The sequence below is a fragment of the Eretmochelys imbricata genome, chromosome 4 (assembly GCF_965152235.1).
Source record: "Eretmochelys imbricata isolate rEreImb1 chromosome 4, rEreImb1.hap1, whole genome shotgun sequence".
NCBI lineage: Eukaryota > Metazoa > Chordata > Testudines > Cheloniidae > Eretmochelys > Eretmochelys imbricata.
In genome coordinates this window covers 33,973,706-33,991,420 of record NC_135575.1, presented here as the reverse complement: position 1 = coordinate 33,991,420, position 17,715 = coordinate 33,973,706, and the positions used below count along the sequence as shown (strand labels likewise).

At 42.5% G+C, this 17,715-nt stretch overlaps 1 protein-coding gene across 1 annotated transcript in view; it reads right to left on the bottom strand.

The window, feature by feature from the left end:
• Nucleotides 1-17,715, bottom strand: part of NPNT (nephronectin) — a 90,607-nt gene that overhangs the window by 54,265 nt on the left and 18,627 nt on the right. Inside the window, exon 3 of the mRNA XM_077815105.1 lies at nt 16,016-16,066. Coding sequence (XP_077671231.1) covers nt 16,016-16,066 — 51 coding nt within the window. The remainder of the gene's footprint in view (nt 1-16,015; nt 16,067-17,715) is intronic.

Here is a 17,715-nt window from a genome sequence, read left to right as displayed (position 1 = left end):
TCCATGACTTCCATGACAAACACGCAGCCTTACTCATGATCACTCGAACCAAGGTTGTTCTCTGCAACCAGTGCTTCTATGAGGTCCTCACTACTAATACCAATTCTAAAATGGCATCACCTCTTGTTGGTTTAGCAACTACTTGGTGAAGAAATCTGTCAGCTATCGCATACAGGAAAATCTGGGCCCTACTGTTATTAGTAGCACTTGTCTTCCAATCTATACCTGGGAAGTTAAAGTCTCCTATAATCATACAATTCCCAGTAGTATTTATTTCATTAAAAACATTAAAGATGTTTCTATCCATATCCAAATCGGATCCTGGTGGTCTGTAACACACTCCAAGCACTATATCAGGGGAACCTCTAGTAGCTTTCTTCCCCATAAAGAAAAGGAGTACTTGTGGCACCTTAGAGACTAACCAATTTATTTGAGCATGAGCTTTCGTGAGCTACAGCTCACTTCATCGGATGCATCCGATGAAGTGAGCTGTAGCTCACGAAAGCTCATGCTCAAATAAATTGGTTAGTCTCTAAGGTGCCACAAGTACTCCTTTTCTTTTTGCAAAGACAGACTAACACGGCTGTTACTCTGAAACCTTTCTTCCCCAAAGTTATTTTGGTCCAAACAGATGCTGTCTTATCCATTCTAATCTCTTTATAGTCTACCATATCATTTATATGCAATGCTACTCAACCACATTTGCCTTTATTTCTGTCTTTCCTGACCAGCACATACCCTTCAATATCTGTACTCCAGTCATGACTACTATTCCATCATGTTTCTGTTATCACTATAATATTTGGCTTCACTTCCTGTACTAGTAGTTCTAGTTCCTCCATTTTGTTACCCAGGCTCCTTGCACTGGTGTACAAACATCTTAACTGTTGCTGCTTGACTTCACGCATATTCGTGCCCAAGTGGGTACAGTCATTCTACTGCCAGTATCGCCTATCATTTGACTGGTATCAACACGATCCTCTCTCTTAATTTCCATTCTCCTACCCGCTGCAGTTCCTTTCTTCTTTGCTGTATCCTTTCTTACTTGATTTTCCTCCCTCTCAATGTTAAAATCAGGTGTGGAGATTATATGATTATATATAGCATCTCACAATGGTCTCCCCTGAGTTTCTAGTTTAAAGCTCTTTTAATCAGTTGTGCCAACCTCCATCCCAGAAGTCTATTTCCTTCCCTACTCAGGTGGAGTCCATCCCATGAGAACTGCCTCCCAGTAGTCAAACATCCCAACATCCTCCTTATAGCACCATTGCTGAGCCATCTGTTGAGCATCATAATCTTGTCTCTCCTTCATTCTCCTCCTCCAGGGACAGGCAGAATCCCACTGAAGATCACCTGAGCCTCCATTTCCTTCGACATCTTCCCCAGCCTGGCAGAGTCTCCCTTGATATGTTCCAGCAAGAATCTAGCTGTGTGTCATTTGTTTCCAGATGAAGGACAATCAGTGCATTCTTTCCTGCTCCCATTAGGATCCTCTTCAGTCTCAGGTCCACATCCTGTATCTTAGCAACTGGCAGACAGCACACTCTTCTGTTCTCCAGATCAGCTCTAGCGACAGGCCTGTCTGTTCTTCTTTATAGGGAGTCCCCAATCACGTAGACCTGCCTTTTCCTGGTGATGGTGTGATTTTCTGGCTGCGAGTCCTCTTTTATTCTCCCTTGCAATCTTCTGCAAGTCATCCTGTACCCTCCTGGGGCTCTGAACTCTGGGTATTTCCATCGGCTCTTCTCTTCTTACAGGACTAGCCGCTCTTCTCTTCTTCCTTGCCCTCTCCTCCTTCAGTTACAGCCTGTCATGCCCCTTCTTCATTTTCCAACTGAGCAAACCTGTTCCTGAGCTCTATTTCTCCTTCACTAGTCAGTCTTTTCCTTTGCCTGGTTCTTGTAGTCACATGCTACAACAGACCACTTTCCTCACCCAGTAGTCTCCCCTCCGAGTTCTTCAGTCCAGCTTGCATCTGCAGGTCTTGACTTTTTCCTTCAGCCTCCTGTTGCCTTTGCTCCATCATCTGAGTTTCGAAGGGGCTTTGAGCAACCATAATTTCCACCTGCATCTTCAAGCCTCGGATCTTCTCCATAAAAGCGACACTTAGAATCATAGAATATCAGGGTTGGAAGGGACCTCACGAGGTCATCTAGTCCAACCCCCTGCTCAAAGCAGGACCAATCCCCAATTAAATCATCCCAGCCAGGGCTTTGTCAAGCCTGACCTTAAAAACTTCTAAGGAAGGAGATTCCACCACTTCCCTAGGTAACGCATTCCAGTGTTTCACCACCCTCCTAGTGCAAAAGGTTTTCCTAATATCCAACCTAAATCTCTCCCACTGCAACTTGAGACCATTACTGCTTGTTCTGTCATCTGCTACCACTGAGAACAGTCTAGATCCTTCCTCTTTGGAACCCCCTTTCAGGTAGTTGAAAGCAGCTGTCAAATCCCCCCTCATTCTTCTCTTCTGCAGACTAAACCAGTTCCCTCAGCCTCTCCTCATAAATCATGTGTCCCAGTCCCCTAATCATTTTTGTTGCCCTGCGCTGAACTCTTTCCAATTTTTCCACATCCTTCTTGTAGTGTGGGGCCCAAAACTGGACACAGTACTCCAGATGAGGCCTCACCAGTGTCAAATAGAGGGAAACGATCACGTCCCTCGATCTGCTGGCAATGCCCATACTTATACAGCCCAAAATGCCATTGTCCTTCTTGGCAACAAGGGCACACTGTTCACTCATATCCTGCTTCTCGTCCACTGTAACCCCTAGGTCCTTTTCTGCAGAACTGCTGCCGAGCCATTCGGTCCCTAGTCTGTAGCAGTGCATTGGATTCTTCCGTCCTAAGTGCAGGACTCTGCACTTGTCTTTGTTGAACCTCATCAGATTTCTTTTGGCCTAATCCTCCAATTTGTCTAGGTCCCTCTGTATCCTACCCCTACCCTCCAGCATATTTACCTCTCCTCCCAGTTTAGTGTCATCTGCAAACTTGCTGAGGGTGCAATCCACACCATCCTCCAGATCATTTATGAAGATATTGAACAAAACCAGCCCCAGGACCAACCCTTGGGGCACTCCACTTGATGCCGGCTGCCAACTAGACATGGAGCCATTGATCACTAACCGTTGAGCTCGACAATCTAGCCAACTTTCTATCCACCTTACAGTCCATTCATCCAGCCCATACTTCTTTAACTTGCTGGCAAGAATACTGTGGGAGACAGTGTCAAAAGCTTTGCTAAAGTCAAGGAACAACACGTCCACTGCTTTCCCTTCATCCACAGAGCCAGTTATCTCATCATAGAAGGCAATTAGATTAGTCAGGCATGACTTGCCCTTGGTGAATCCATGCTGACTGTTCCTGATTACTTTCCTCTCCTCTAAGTGCTTCAGAATTGATTCCTTGAGGACCTGCTCCATGATTTTTCCAGGGACTGAGGTGAGGCTGACTGGCCTGTAGTTCCCAGGATCCTCCTTCTTCCCTTTTTTAAAGATGGGCACTACATTAGCCTTTTTCCAGTCGTCCGGGATCTCCCCCGATTGACATGAATTTTCAAAGATAATGGCCAGTGGCTCTGCAATCACATCCGCCAACTCCTTTAGCACTCTCGGATGCAACGCCTCCGGCCCCATGGACTTGTGCACGTCCAACTTTTTTAAATAGTCCCAAACCACTTCTTTCTCCACAGAGGGCTGGTCACCTCTTCCCCATGCTGTGCTGCCCAGTACAGTAGTCTGGGAGCTGACCTTGTTCGTGAAGACAGAGGCAAAAAAAGCATTGAGTACATTAGCTTTTTCCACATCCTCTGTCACTAGGTTGCCTCCCTCATTCAGTAAGGGGCCCACATTTTCCTTGACTTTCTTCTTGTTGCTAACATACCTGAAGAAACCCTTCTTGTTACTCTTAACATCTCTTGCTAGCTGCAACTCCAGGTGTGATTTGGCCTTCCTGATTTTACTCCTGCATGCCCAAGCAATATTTTTATACTCATCCCTGGTCATTTGCCCAGTCTTCCACTTCTTGTAAGATTCTTTTTTGTATTTAAGATCTGCAAGGATTTCACTGTTAAGCCAAGCCGGTCACCTGCCATATTTACTATTCTTTCTACACATCAGGATGGTTTGTCCCTGTAACCTCAATAAGGATTCTTTAAAATACAGCCAGCTCTCCTGGACTCCTTTCCCCCTCATGTTATTCTCCCAGGGGATCTTGCCCATCAGCTCCCTGAGGGAGTCAAAGTCTGCTTTTCTAAAGTCCAGGGTCCGTATTCTGCTGCTTTCCTTTCTTCCTTGTGTCAGGATCCTGAACTTGACCATCTCATGGTCACTGCCTCCCAGGTTCCCATCCACTTTTGCTTCCCCTACTAATTCTTCCCGGTTTATGAGCAGCAGGTCAAGAAGAGCTCTGGCCCTAGTTGGTTCCTCCAGCACTTGCACCAGGAAATTGTCCCCTACATTTTCCAAAAACTTCCTGGATTGTCTGTGCACCGCTGTATTGCTCTCCCAGCAGATATCAGGGTGACTGAAGTCTCCCATGAGAACCAGGGCCTGCGATCTAGTAACTTCTGCGAGTTTCCAGAAGAAAGCCTCGTCCACCTCATCCCCTTGGTCCGGTGGTCTATAGTAGACTCCCACCATGACATCACCCTTGTTGCTCACACTTCTAAACTTAATCCAGAGACTCTCAGGTTTTTCTGCAGTTTCATACTTGAGCTCTGAGCAGTCATACTGTTCTCTTACATACAATGCAACTCCCCCACCTTTTCTGCCCTGCCTGTCCTTCCTGAACAGCTTATATCCATCCATGACAGTACTCCAGTCATGTGAGTTATCCCACCAAGTCTCTGTGATTCCAATCACATCATAATTCCTTGACTTTTCCAGGACTTCCAGTTCTCCCTGCTTGTTTCCCAGGCTTCATGCATTTGTGTATAGGCATCTGAGATAACCCGCTGATCGCCCCTCTTTCTCAGTATGAGGCAGGAGCCCTCCCCTCTCACGCACTCCTGCTCGTGCTTCCTCCCGGTATCCCACTTCCCCACTTACCTCAGGGCTTTGGTCTCCTTCCCCCGGTGAACCTAGTTTAAAGCCCTCCTCACTAGGTTAGCCAGCCTGCTTGCGAAGATGCTCTTCCCTCTCTTCGTTAGGTGGAGCCCATCTCTGCCTAGCACTCCTCCTTCTTGGAACACCATCCCATGGTCAAAGAATCCAAAGCCTTCTCTCCGACACCACCTGCGTAGCCATTCGTTGACTTCCACGATTCGACGGTCTCTACCCCGGCCTTTTCCTTCCACGGGGAGCATGGACGAGACCACCACTTGTGCCTCAAACTCCTTTATCCTTCTTCCCAGAGCCACGTAGTCTGCAGTGATCCGCTCAAGGTCATTCTTGGCAGTATCATTGGTGCCCACGTGGAGAAGTAGGAAGGGGTAGCGATCCGAGGGCCTGATGAGTCTCGGCAGTCTCTCGGTCACATCGTGAATCCTAGCTCCTGGCAAGCAGCAGACTTCTCGGTTTTCCCGGTCGGGGCAGCAGATAGATGACTCAGTCCCCCTGAGGAGAGAGTCCCCAACCACCGCCACCCGCCTCCATACACACACACGCCGAAACAAAACAAGACCACTGCACCCCCACCCCAAACTCTGCTTACAAACTCTCTTGTTCACAGCTCTGTGTGCTGCACCTATGCTGCTGGAAGACTGTTTGGCTGCCTTTATAGGCCCTCTAATCAGGGAAGCCCCGCCCGCAATCAGGACTCTGCTCCTCTCACAGCACACTGCCCCCTACCAGCTTCTACAAACTGAACAAGGGGAAAAAACCTATGCAAACCAGAAAAAAAACCCACAACATCCACAAAAAACTCACTCGTTGCACCTAAGGATCAGGAACTTGTTCCTCCCTTCTCCTCCAGCAGAACACCCACTCAGTCTCCCCGTTTACAGCTCTGTTTGCTGCATCTGTGCCCCTGCTCCCATGCCATCTGATTAAAAGATCACAGAATTCGCAGTTTACACAATTGCACCCACTAAAGCAATTTAGGGTGGAAAGAGTTTGTTCTACCTGCATCCATAAATCACAAGCAATGCTTGTACTCTACCACCCGGAAACTGGTTTGGTTTAAAAAGAAAAAAAGAAAAAAGTCATCTGGCCCGTGAAGTTTCTTCTCCATTCCAGAGAGAGCAATAAGACTTTGATCAACATTCTTCCAATTTAAGATTTGTTTCTGATACAGAACATTACACTTAATGGCTTTCCCTGGCAGATTTGTAACTGATTTGCTGCCAAATCTGTCCCAAAGAGCATGTGGGTAGTAATTTTAAAGTTTTTTTTAGTTGCCACTTTATTTGAAAGGCATAGGGGTCGCTGTTGGTAAAATGCAAGATGTTTTCCTCCGAAGAGCATCCAAAAAAATACAGTTATAGAAATTAGATTGTTCTGTAGTCTAGGATAAGGTGACCAAGTAGGAAGTATGAAAAATCAGGACACTTTTTTTTGGAGGGGTGGGGAGGTATAGTTGCCTATATAAGACAAAGCCCCTAATATCAGGACGTCTGGTCACCCTAGTCTAGGTCAACATCTTTCAATTAAATACCATCTTCCTCTTTAAAAATGCTTATTGTTGTGATGATGTTGAAACACCAATGAGAGAGAGAATATCATACCATCCGTCAACCAGCAAACCTTAAAGAAAGCAGGATACATTCCTAAAGTGAATTCTCTAAAATTCCCAAAGCAATTATCTGCTTATCCAATTTTTGTTTAAAGTGGTGCCTTACTTAGGGAACTGATGGAAAGTATACTTTGATTAAAGAGCAGTTGAGGCCTCATGGAAAAATAAAAATACTCTACTGAATAACAATTCTCCTGGCATCAAATTTATTTTCTCATTTTGGTTCTCCTTTTCTTTTTTTTTAATTTAAAAGGATACTTACATGAAAACAGGATCTTTGTTGCTTTAGAGTTCTACTTTCTAGTTGCTTACCATAATCATCTGTTTGATATATCACAAAAACTTCACTCCAGTAACAAAGGGTGATGATGATGATGCAAAGGGGCCTGTGGGACCAATCTTCCTCCCATTAGAATAAATGGAAAAAGTTACTTTAATGGGAGCAGGACTGGGTCAGTGCCTTCAGCTGAGCAATATGAATGAACCACTACTAGGCAACAAAGATCCCATTTTCATGTAAATTTTAATAATAAATAAAAGAAAGACTTAAACAGGGATATACTGATATAGTATAAACAGAAAATCTTCAAATAGATTTTATATTAGATTTCAATGGATCTTGAAAAAGATTCATATATTGAAGATGGATATTTCTAGATAACAGATCTTTTAAAAATATTAAGCACTATTGCCATATCCTTAGCTGGTGTAAATTGTCAGAGCTCCATTATTGGATCTCTGACAATTTACACCAGCTCAGGATATAGCCCACTAGGATGACTCAAATGAATTCAGTAGAGTTACACTACTCTAAGTGACAGATGAATCAGGCTTTTATCTTTGTTAAAACTCAAAGAAGAAAATGTTTGCATATTTTAGTGAAGGAATATTTGATTCTTACTATTCGTCTACATGGGGACACTCAGGAAAGATAATTCAATTGAATTTTTAACGTGGATTAGCTCAGTGGTTCTCAACTAGGGTACATCAACTCATCTAGCTGTTTACCTAGTTTTACAACAGGCTACATAAAAAGCACTAGCGAAGTCAGTAAAAGCTACAATTTCATACAGACGATGACTTCTTCATACTGATATATATACTATACACTGAAATGTAAATACAATATTTATATTCTAATTAATTTATTTTATTATTATATGGTAAAAATGAGAAGGTAAGAAATTTTTCAGTAATAGTATGCCATGACATTTTACTATTTTTATGTCTGATTTTGTAAGCCACTAGTTTTAAAGTGAGGTGAAATTTGTGGGTACTCAAGACAAATCAGACTCCCAAAAGAGTACAGTAGTCTGGAAAGGTTGAGAGCCACTGGATTAGTTAGCCTCCATTCCAAAGTGAATTAAGATAAATGGAATTAAGGCCACTTTAATTCTGGATGAGAAAGCCAACACAGGGGCTTAATGCAGTTTAACTAATCTATTTTAAATTCACACCCTAAATTTATTTGGATGAACTTTCCTAATTATCCCTGTGTAGACAAGATCTTAGAGAAGAGGTCCTGTAACTTTATCATCCAATTCATGTGGTTGCTTTGATCTTGCTTGAGAGACAACAAGGCTGAGGTAATATCTTTTACTGGAACAATTTCTGTTGGTGAAAGAGACAAGTTTTCAAGCTCCACAGAGCTCTTCTTCAGATCAGAGAAGTAATCAGAGTGATTACCTTTCACAGAAGTTGGTCCAATAAAAGACATTATCTCACCCACCTTGAGTCTCTCATATCCTGGGACCAACACAGCTACAAACACTGCAAACAACAACAACTGAAGATCAATCAATCAAGATCTTGTCAATCAACCAAGCAGATGACATTGCACTAGAATGTGGTCATAGCATAGAAAACAGAAGGCATATACTATGTCGTTACACTTAAATGAAAAAAAGACGCTGTCAAACTATTTATTTGTAAGATGAAAGTCAGTCATTAAATATAGAAAGCAGGTTCTGTTACTAAATCAAATCCGCTTTCCTGCTAAAAAACCAAAACTGATACATTCATGCCCAAGACTAAGTACGATGATGCATTACTTCACATATGAAACAAGTGTCTGGAAATCCATATTTGACATTAAACACTATGCATGAAGAACTCTATTAGGGCATATGTTGTGTATTTTAAGCCACATACAGTTGTGCTTGGTAGCTGAAATTCAGTATGTTTTGATTAAGAATGTGAACACATAAAAGTAAAGATTTCAGAGGAAGTCTCACAGCAGCTGTAACTCAGCTATGCTGTGCATACAGTTTATAGCATTTCCACCACTATTCAACACATATTTCTGCATAAGGCAAGGAGAAAAGGTGGACTTTGAAGCACAACCTGAAGGCTGACAAATTCAGACTGTTACAGAGAAGGAGAAAGTGAATTCCAAAGGACCACAGACTTCACAAGCTGCCATATGGAATCATAACATTTTTTTATAAATCACATTTGGGTGGAAAAGCAGCATGAGAAATTTAAGTCCAAAGAGTAATTTTGTTCCATAAAGTCAAAAGCATCTACAAAATACAATTCTATAATGTAGACTGATTCCTGAATAGGACTTCTACTTTGTAGCTATTAATACTACTATAAAATTTCAATATCAATTGCTTCCCCAAAAACTCCTTCTCTGCCAGTTTTGAAACTGACATCCCAACAGGTAGTAAAGTGGATTTGAAAGAACAAGCAATGATATATTATTTGCACACATTTGGTAAGAAACTTTAACTATCTCTATTTTGAGCTTTATTCATTGAACCTGTTGGCACTTGGCTGAAAAAAATCTTGGACAGCCGAATCAATCCATTTTGCAGTGAAAATAAGCCCTTCAGTGATTGACAAGCCAGATACTACAGATGAAAATAGGCATGGCAATAACAGTCCTTTTTAATTTGACCAAAGATCCATGTATAAATGTTTGTTTAAAAATATCAACAGGTTCTCAGGTTTCAGAGTGGCAGCCGTGTTAGTTGGTATCAGCAAAAAAAACTGAGGAGTATTTGTGGCACCTTAGAGAGACTAAAAAATTTATTTGGGGATAAGCTTTTGTGGGCTAAAACACACTTCATCGGATGCATGCAGTGGAAAATACAGTAGGAAGATATATATACACACACACACACACCCAACATGAAAAAATGGGTGTTGCCATACCAACTGTAACAAGACCAGTAAATTAAGGTGTGCTATTATCAGCAGGAGAAAAAAAAACCCTTTTGTAGTGATAATCAGGATGGCCCATTTCAAACAATTGACAAGAAGGTGAGAGTAACAGTGGGCGGGGGGGGAGGGCGAATTAGCATGGGGAAATAGATTTTACTTTGCGTAATGACCCATCCATTCCCTGTCTTTTTTCAAGCCTAATTTAATGGTGTCCAGTTTGCAAATTAATTCCAATTGTGCAGTCTCTCGTTGGAGTCTGGTTTTGACTTTTTTTGTTGGAGAATTGCAACTTTTAGGTCTGAAACTGAGTGACCAGGGAGGTTGAAGTGTTCTCCGACTGGTTTTTGAATGTTATAATTCTTGATGTCTGATTTGTGTCCATTTATTCTTTTGAGTAGTGATTGTCCAGTTTGGCCAATGTACATGAAAGAGGGGCATTGTTGGCACATGATGGCATATATCACATTGGTAGATGTGCAGGTGAACGAGCCTCTTCTGGTGTGGCTGATGTGATTAGGTCCCATGACTGTGTCCCTTGAATAGATATGTGGACAGAGTTGGCGATGGGCTTTGTTGCAAGGATAGGTTCTTGGGTTAGTGGTTCTGTTGTGTGGTTGCTGGTGAGTATTTGCTTCAGGTTGGGGGGCTGTCTGTAAGTGAGGACTGGCTTGTCTCCCAAGATCTGTGGAGAGTGAGGGATCGTCCTTCAGGACAGGTTGTAAATCCTTGATGATGTGCTGGAGAGGTTTAAGTTGGGGGCTGAAGGTGATGGCTCGTGGCATTCTCTTACTTTCTTTGTTGGGCCTGTCCTGGAGTAGGTAACTTCTAGGTATTCTTCTGGCTCTGTCAATCTGTTTCTTCACTTCAGCAGGTGGGTATTGTAGTTTTAAGAATGCTTGATAAAGATCTTGTAGGTGTTTGTCTCTGTCTGAGGGGCTGGAGCAAATGCAGTTGTATCTTACAGCTTGGCTGTAGACAATGCATCGTGTGATGTAGTCTGGATGAAAGCTGGAGGCATGTAGGTAAGTATAGCGGTCAGTAGGTTTTCAGTATAGGGTGGTGTTTATGTGGCCATCGCTTATTAGCACCGTAGTGTCCAGGAAGTGGATCTCTTGTGTGGACTGGTCCAGGCTGAGGTTGATGGTGGGATGGAAATTGTTGAAATCATGGTGGAATTCCTCAAGGGCTTCTTTTCCATGGGTCCAGATGATGAAGATGTCATCAACGTAGCGCAAGTAGAGTAGGGACGTTAGGGGACGAGAGCTGAGGAAGCGTTATTCTAAGTCAGCCATAAAAATGTTGACATACTGTGGGGTCATGCGGGTACCGATAGCAGTGCTGCTGACTTGAAGGTATACATTGTCCCCAAATGTGAAATAGTTGTGGATGAGGACAAAGTCACGAAGTTCAGCCACCAGGTTTGCCATGACATTGTCGGGGATACTGTTCCTGAAGGCTTGTAGTCCATTTTTGTGTGGAATGTTGGTGTAGAGGGCTTCTAAATCAATAGTGACCAGGATAGTGTTTTCTGGAAAATCACCAATGGATTGTAGTTTCCTCAGGAAGTCAGTGGTTTCTCAAATATAGCTAGGAGTGCTGGTAGCGTAGGGCCTGAGGATGGAGTCTACATATCCAGACAATCCTGCTGTCAGGGTGTCAATGCCTGAGATGATGGGGCATCCAGGATTTCCAGGTTTATGGATCTTGCGTAGCAGATAGAATACCCCTGCTTGGGGCTCCGGGGATGTGTCTGCGCAGATTTGTTCCTGTGCTTTTTCAGGGAGTTCCTTGAGCAAATGGTGTAGTTTCTTTTGGTAACCTTCAGTGGGATCAGAGGGTAATGGCTTGTAGAAAGTGATGTTGGAGAACTGCCTAGCAGCCTCTTGTTCATATTCCAACCTATTCATGATGACGACAGCACCTCCTTTGTCAGCCTTTTTGATTATGATGTCAGAGTTGTTCCTGAGGCTCTGGATGGCATTGTGTTCTGCACGGCTGAGGTTATGGGGCAAGTGATGCTGCTTTTCCACAATTTCAGCCCGTGCATGTCAGCGGAAGCACGCTATGTAGAAGTCCAGTCTGTTGTTCCGACCTTCAGGAGAAGTCCACTCAGAATCCTTCTTTTTGTAGTGTAGGTTCTCAGTGATTTCACAAAATGCTTGTGGAACAAGATTCACATTGACTATTCTAGCATAGGCTCAGGCAAAACAGTTGTTTTTGCAGCCGCACAGAATTAGCTTTTAAGCTAACCTCCAAGGGCGATTACTCCTGAGGGAATTCTGTGCCAAAGAATTAAAAAGTCTGCAAACAACATTTTAAAATTCTGCATATTTTATTTGTCAATAAATAAATGTGGAGGCTCCAACATGGCAGTGGGGAGCACAGGCCACTGGCTGCATGGAGGAGGGAAATCATCCTACAGCCTCTTGGCACCCCACCCCCCTGGAACACTGTCTCAGCAGTGAAGCTGCACCCTACCCTGACACAGTACAAGGGCCAGGCCTGCCCCAGAAACACCCCAGGGCCCTGCACCTCCATGCCATACTCACCAAGATAGCCAGAGGGACAGTCTCACATGCATACCAAGCCCTGACCCCTGATCCAAGTGTAGACCAGACAGGCTCAGCCTGGCAGGATCCAAATGTGGAAGGGCTTCGTATAGGGGAATCCAGCTGTGGCGTGAGAGAGTTCTGTGTGGGGCAATCTGGGTGCAGGTGGCTTGGTGTGGGGTCCGGGCGCAGGAGGGATCTGGATGCACCAAGGCTCTTGTAGGGCTCCAGGTGCAGGGGAATGAGACTCTGCAGTGGGGTCCCGGTGAAGGTGGTTGGGGCTCAGCGGGGGGGTGCTGGGAGAGAGAGGCTTAGTTGGGGAGGGTCAAGGTACTGGGGCTCATCAGGATGGCAGTCCAAGTTTGGAGGGCTCATCGGGGTGGTCCGAGTGCAGGGCAGGTGGGGCTCATCAGATTGAGGGTTCGCGTTTCAGGGGCTCAGTGGTGAGTTATCCAGATGGAGGGGTGGGGGTCTGGATGCAGGGGGAGCAGGGCACAATGCAGGGGGAGGGATCTGGGTGCAGGGGGGTTCAGATGCAGGGGGGAAGAGCTCAGCCAGGGTACAGATGAGGGTGCTGGTGCAGAGCACTCAGTGGGGGTGGTGGTTCTGTGTATTGTGGGGGAGGGGAATCCAGCTGCACAGGGGTTGGGCAGATGAGGGAGCAGCTCCCCATACAGTGAGCCCTCCCTCCTATGGCTGAGGAGTGATGGGGGCATGAAGTGAGGGGAGGCAGAGCTTCCTGCAGCCAGGGGAGGTTTCTAGGTGTGGGTCTAATCTGGCCCCAGACCTAACCATTCCTTGCAGAAGAATAAAACCCATCCTCCCCTGCCCAGCCAGGACTAGCAGCCAAGCCCACTGCAGGGCAGGAAGCACCAGCCTGGGTGTCTCCAGACCACCCCAACCCATGGTGATTTCTCTCTCCGACAGCTCCTCCAAGTGCCTGAAACGACACACCCACACTGCCGGGGAGGGAAGCATGACCGTTCTTGTGGATTCCCTTTGCTTTTCCGTCAGAAAGTCATTTTTCTGTGGGGAAGCAAAGAAATCTGTGGGGGAAATAAATTCTGCGCATGTGCAGTGGTACAGAACTCCCCCAGGAGTAGGAGATGGATATTGTGACGGACAATAGAAATTCCAGATTTTTCTACTAAGGTGTCCCCCAGCATTCTGAGAGCCTTTTAAAATGTCTCCAGGTACTTCTTTTTGAATTCATCCTTGAATATCACTTCTATGCAGAATACACTCAATCTGTATTACTCATCACTGTTTTTCCCCTTTTCTCAGTTTCTCTCTCTTTGGCTTGTCATCTTCTTGTTCTGTAGAACTTCCTTCATATATTATATCCACACGGTATTCTATCCATAAGAACTGCCTCATCCAAATTGCCATCTGCTCTCTGCCTCCTCAATTTAAATCTGAACTTCACCTCAAATCTTCAGAACTCAGATGTTCAACTTGACCTTGAACTCACTTGTTTTCTACCTTCCCCAGATCGCCTACATTGGAAACAAACTGTCTTGACCATTCTTCAGCCAAAACTCCTCTGTTTTCATCTGCTCTTCCTAAGTAATATAAACTCTTTCTTTATGGTCCACCTAAAACACAATTTTTTGAAATTCCATTTGTCCAAATGCAGCTCCTCATGTATGCACCTGCCTGGAGACAGTAACACATCACTCAGTCTCAGATACCTGTACTGGATGCCTGTTCACTTCAGAATACAGAACAAAATCTCTTTCCTAATCTTCAAATCCTCCACATACTTCCCCTGAATCCCCTTCACCAATTCCCTGTGTTCCCCTAATGCCAGACTTCTACACTGAAGGAAATAAACACGTTCACATATAGGAACCTTGAAACAGGATCCCTGTTACGCTGTGACCAACTGACTATCCCCTCTGGTTAATGACTCCTACCAATGTCTTCTCCCTGAAGCTTGGCCACTATGCCCCCATCACCTTCCTAGCACATTTTCAGGTACAAACAACAGTACATTATTTTCACACACTAAGTAAAACTTTAACAATCTGCTTTATCCACGTCAATTTTGACCTAGTTAATCTCTGTGGTTTATCTACCTTATAAAATGGACCAGATAAGTTCCTTCAACATGGTTTTACTGCCCAAATGTATATAAAATAATGTCTAACCTACTATACACTAGAATAGATTATAAAAATACATCTTACCCAAGGATCACATTTCCAATATACTATAACCATAACATACAGTACAGAATTACTCACTAATGTTATTTCCTAAATAACAGAATTAGAAGTACAAACATACAATTTCTAGGCAGTATCTGGTTTACAATGGCGCCATGGAACTGGGCCCATGCTCTGAAGGGGCGCCGACCTGCTCTACTTCTACTGCGCTCTGAGACCTCACCAGCCACCTCACCACTGGCTCTCCGCTGCCCACCACTTGCTTCTCTCAGCCAGCTAGCCAGATACGGGCTCCTCTCCGCCCCCTGGCCCCACCTGCCAGCTCCTTAATACACATTATATAAAATATTACATACATATGCATGCTTTTTCTAAAGACTCATTCAAAACATCTTTCAAAAACCATTTACACTTACCTATAGCATTCAGGAGGCACAATGTCAACGTTAAAGTTAAGCTTAAGTCTCTAATGTTAGATGCACAACTATTACATTTGTTCAAGTAAGTCAGGACTATTCAGTTTGCACATACACATGTGTCAATTGAACATCAAGATAATATATGGCAAACAATGGAGGACTATCTCTGGTAATAAACTCTATGCTTGATTATAGCTATTTGCAGGGTCCTGCAATGCACATGTAAATTCAGACCACAATCCCTGTTCAGCAGAGCACTTAGGCATATGCTTAACTTTAAGCACATGCTAATGTCCCCACTGAAATTAACGGGACTTAATCACATACTTAACTTTAACCACATGCTTAAGTATTTTCCTTAGAAACCAAGTGAAAATTTCCCCCCAAAAAGGTAATAATCATTTATTTATTTAATTTTGGGGGGCAGATTTTCCAGTTTACATGTTAAATGGCTTTAGTCACATCACAACAATATTTTATACAAGTGCTTTTTACCAACACAAATGTTTGTTTTGAAACATTTGTTACCTGAATTTTTCATGGATTCAATAATCACTGAATTTTAAATTCCTGATAAAGGCAGGTTAGTGTGAGTACCATCATGTTTGATTGCACTACAGAACTGGGATCTGATTCTAATCTGATTTACACAAATTTAACACCCATTGGCTTCAGTGGAGTTACTCCTTATTCACAGTGATGTAGGTGAGAGCAGAATCAGGCCTCTTGAATTCATCAGATTGTAAATGTGGCATTGAAAGTACATTAGATTTCCAGACAGGAAAAACATTGCTTGGGCCTTGAACAAAAGCCCATGGATTATTTGAATACTAAATTTACATTAGTCATTAGATCTGTGGTTAAAACAGTCATCTCTCTATAAATTTCCTCCCACCCCCTCAAAATAAGTAAAAAATAAATGTTAAAATTAATATCTATTAAAGTTTCTTTATATTTCTCATGTAAACTTCTGATTTTGAGACCATGCCACCAAGACATAGGCTTGCCAAAATTATTTCAAGAAATATGTTTAGCTAACCTTTGGGCTGGCACCTTATTCTGGCTATTCTCTGCCTTAAGACGTAGAAAGCTGCAAAACAAATGTCCAAAAAAAGAAATTCCAGCTTTTTTTTTTTCTGTAAGGAAGATGGACTTGGCTTGGGTTTTTATCAACTTGCTACATTCCTGGAGACTTACACACATTTAACAGTCAAAGCTTCTCTGAAATAAAAAAAAATTCTGGGACATATTTAAAAATGGAAACACCTTACTATTTTGTTATGAGATTTAACAAATACATTATGTGATATAAAAGTGATGACAATTAATGATGTTATGCTATTCTTATTCAGTCAATGAGCTCCAACTTGGCAAAGTATAATAGCCACTTCATCCAGCTGTAAAAATTATCTTATTTCAGGGTTCAAAGTTCAGTGTTTTCAATAACAGAACATAAACATGGTTTTCTTAAAGAAACAGTATCCTTTCATTTAAATATACACGCTCATGTAGATTTTCCCATATAGCCAACATAAAAAGAGTTAGCATCTGGATACTAACTTTTGTGTAATTAAAATAATGTGCACTTTAAATATCAGAACAGCTGTCACCAATAAAGATGCTGGCATATAAATTGCTGGTCATCTTTACAGTGTTTAAATTTTGATTGTCATCTGAATTAAATACTTAGCAACCTTTTCTACTCTTATTAACATATGTAATTAAATAACCTAAAACAAAATAAAATCCAAACACCAGATTTGTGTTTCCCAGTTCAAATATTTGCAAATAAAATGGACGGTCAGTTACATTAAGTAGCTGAGATTAGTAAATTAACATAATGTACCAAATAGCCTGAAACTTACAGTTCTTGGTTTTCTAGCATCACAGAATGTGATTCTGATTTCACTTACACTAGTTACATCAATGTAAAACAAGGGAGAGAAAGAATAATAAGTCCCTAAATTTCTGTTCCAAAGCCCATTGAAGTCAATGGAAGGATTTCCATCAATTTTGGAACAGGCCCTAAGTGTAACATTTAAGCGCTACAAGAGAAAAATCTAAATGGCCAAACCACACTACTGGAAAAAAATAGATTACAAAATTCTTGTATTTTGCAGGTGGAATGGGTGCAATCTGAGAGAGGAGGATACTGTTTCTTTAACACCTCTTAAAATATTTTCTGACATTTTAAAACTATATGCTTTTGAACTGAAAAACATAATTGAATAAAAATAGCAAAACCACAGTATTGTTTTACATAGCAATATTAAAGCAGTAGTGCAGTTCTGTATACAAATGTCTGTTCTTTTTTTAGAATATTTAAAGATGCACAAAAAACTTCTGTTTCTTTACAAAAAAACTAGATATGTATAAAATAGATATGCAATATATTGATATATATGTGCAAATCTAGTGAATTATACCAGATTAAATTAGGCCCCAATCATGCAGTCATTGAAGTCAATGTCAAAAATCCTACTGATTTTAATGGGCCCTCTAGGAAACAGCCAATCTGTGTCAACACAGTATTTCCAAGGCTCATTAGCGACACAAAGCATGGTTTTGCTTTTAGTTGAGATTAGTGCATTTTAGACCATACAGAATTGCATTTCCATTTAAAGCATTGTTATGCCCAGAATACAGGAATCCTAAACAATGAGGCCTATTCTCCCATCAATGCATGAAGGGATTTATATGGGTAACTCCCATCAATGCTAATGAGAGCTACAAAAAACC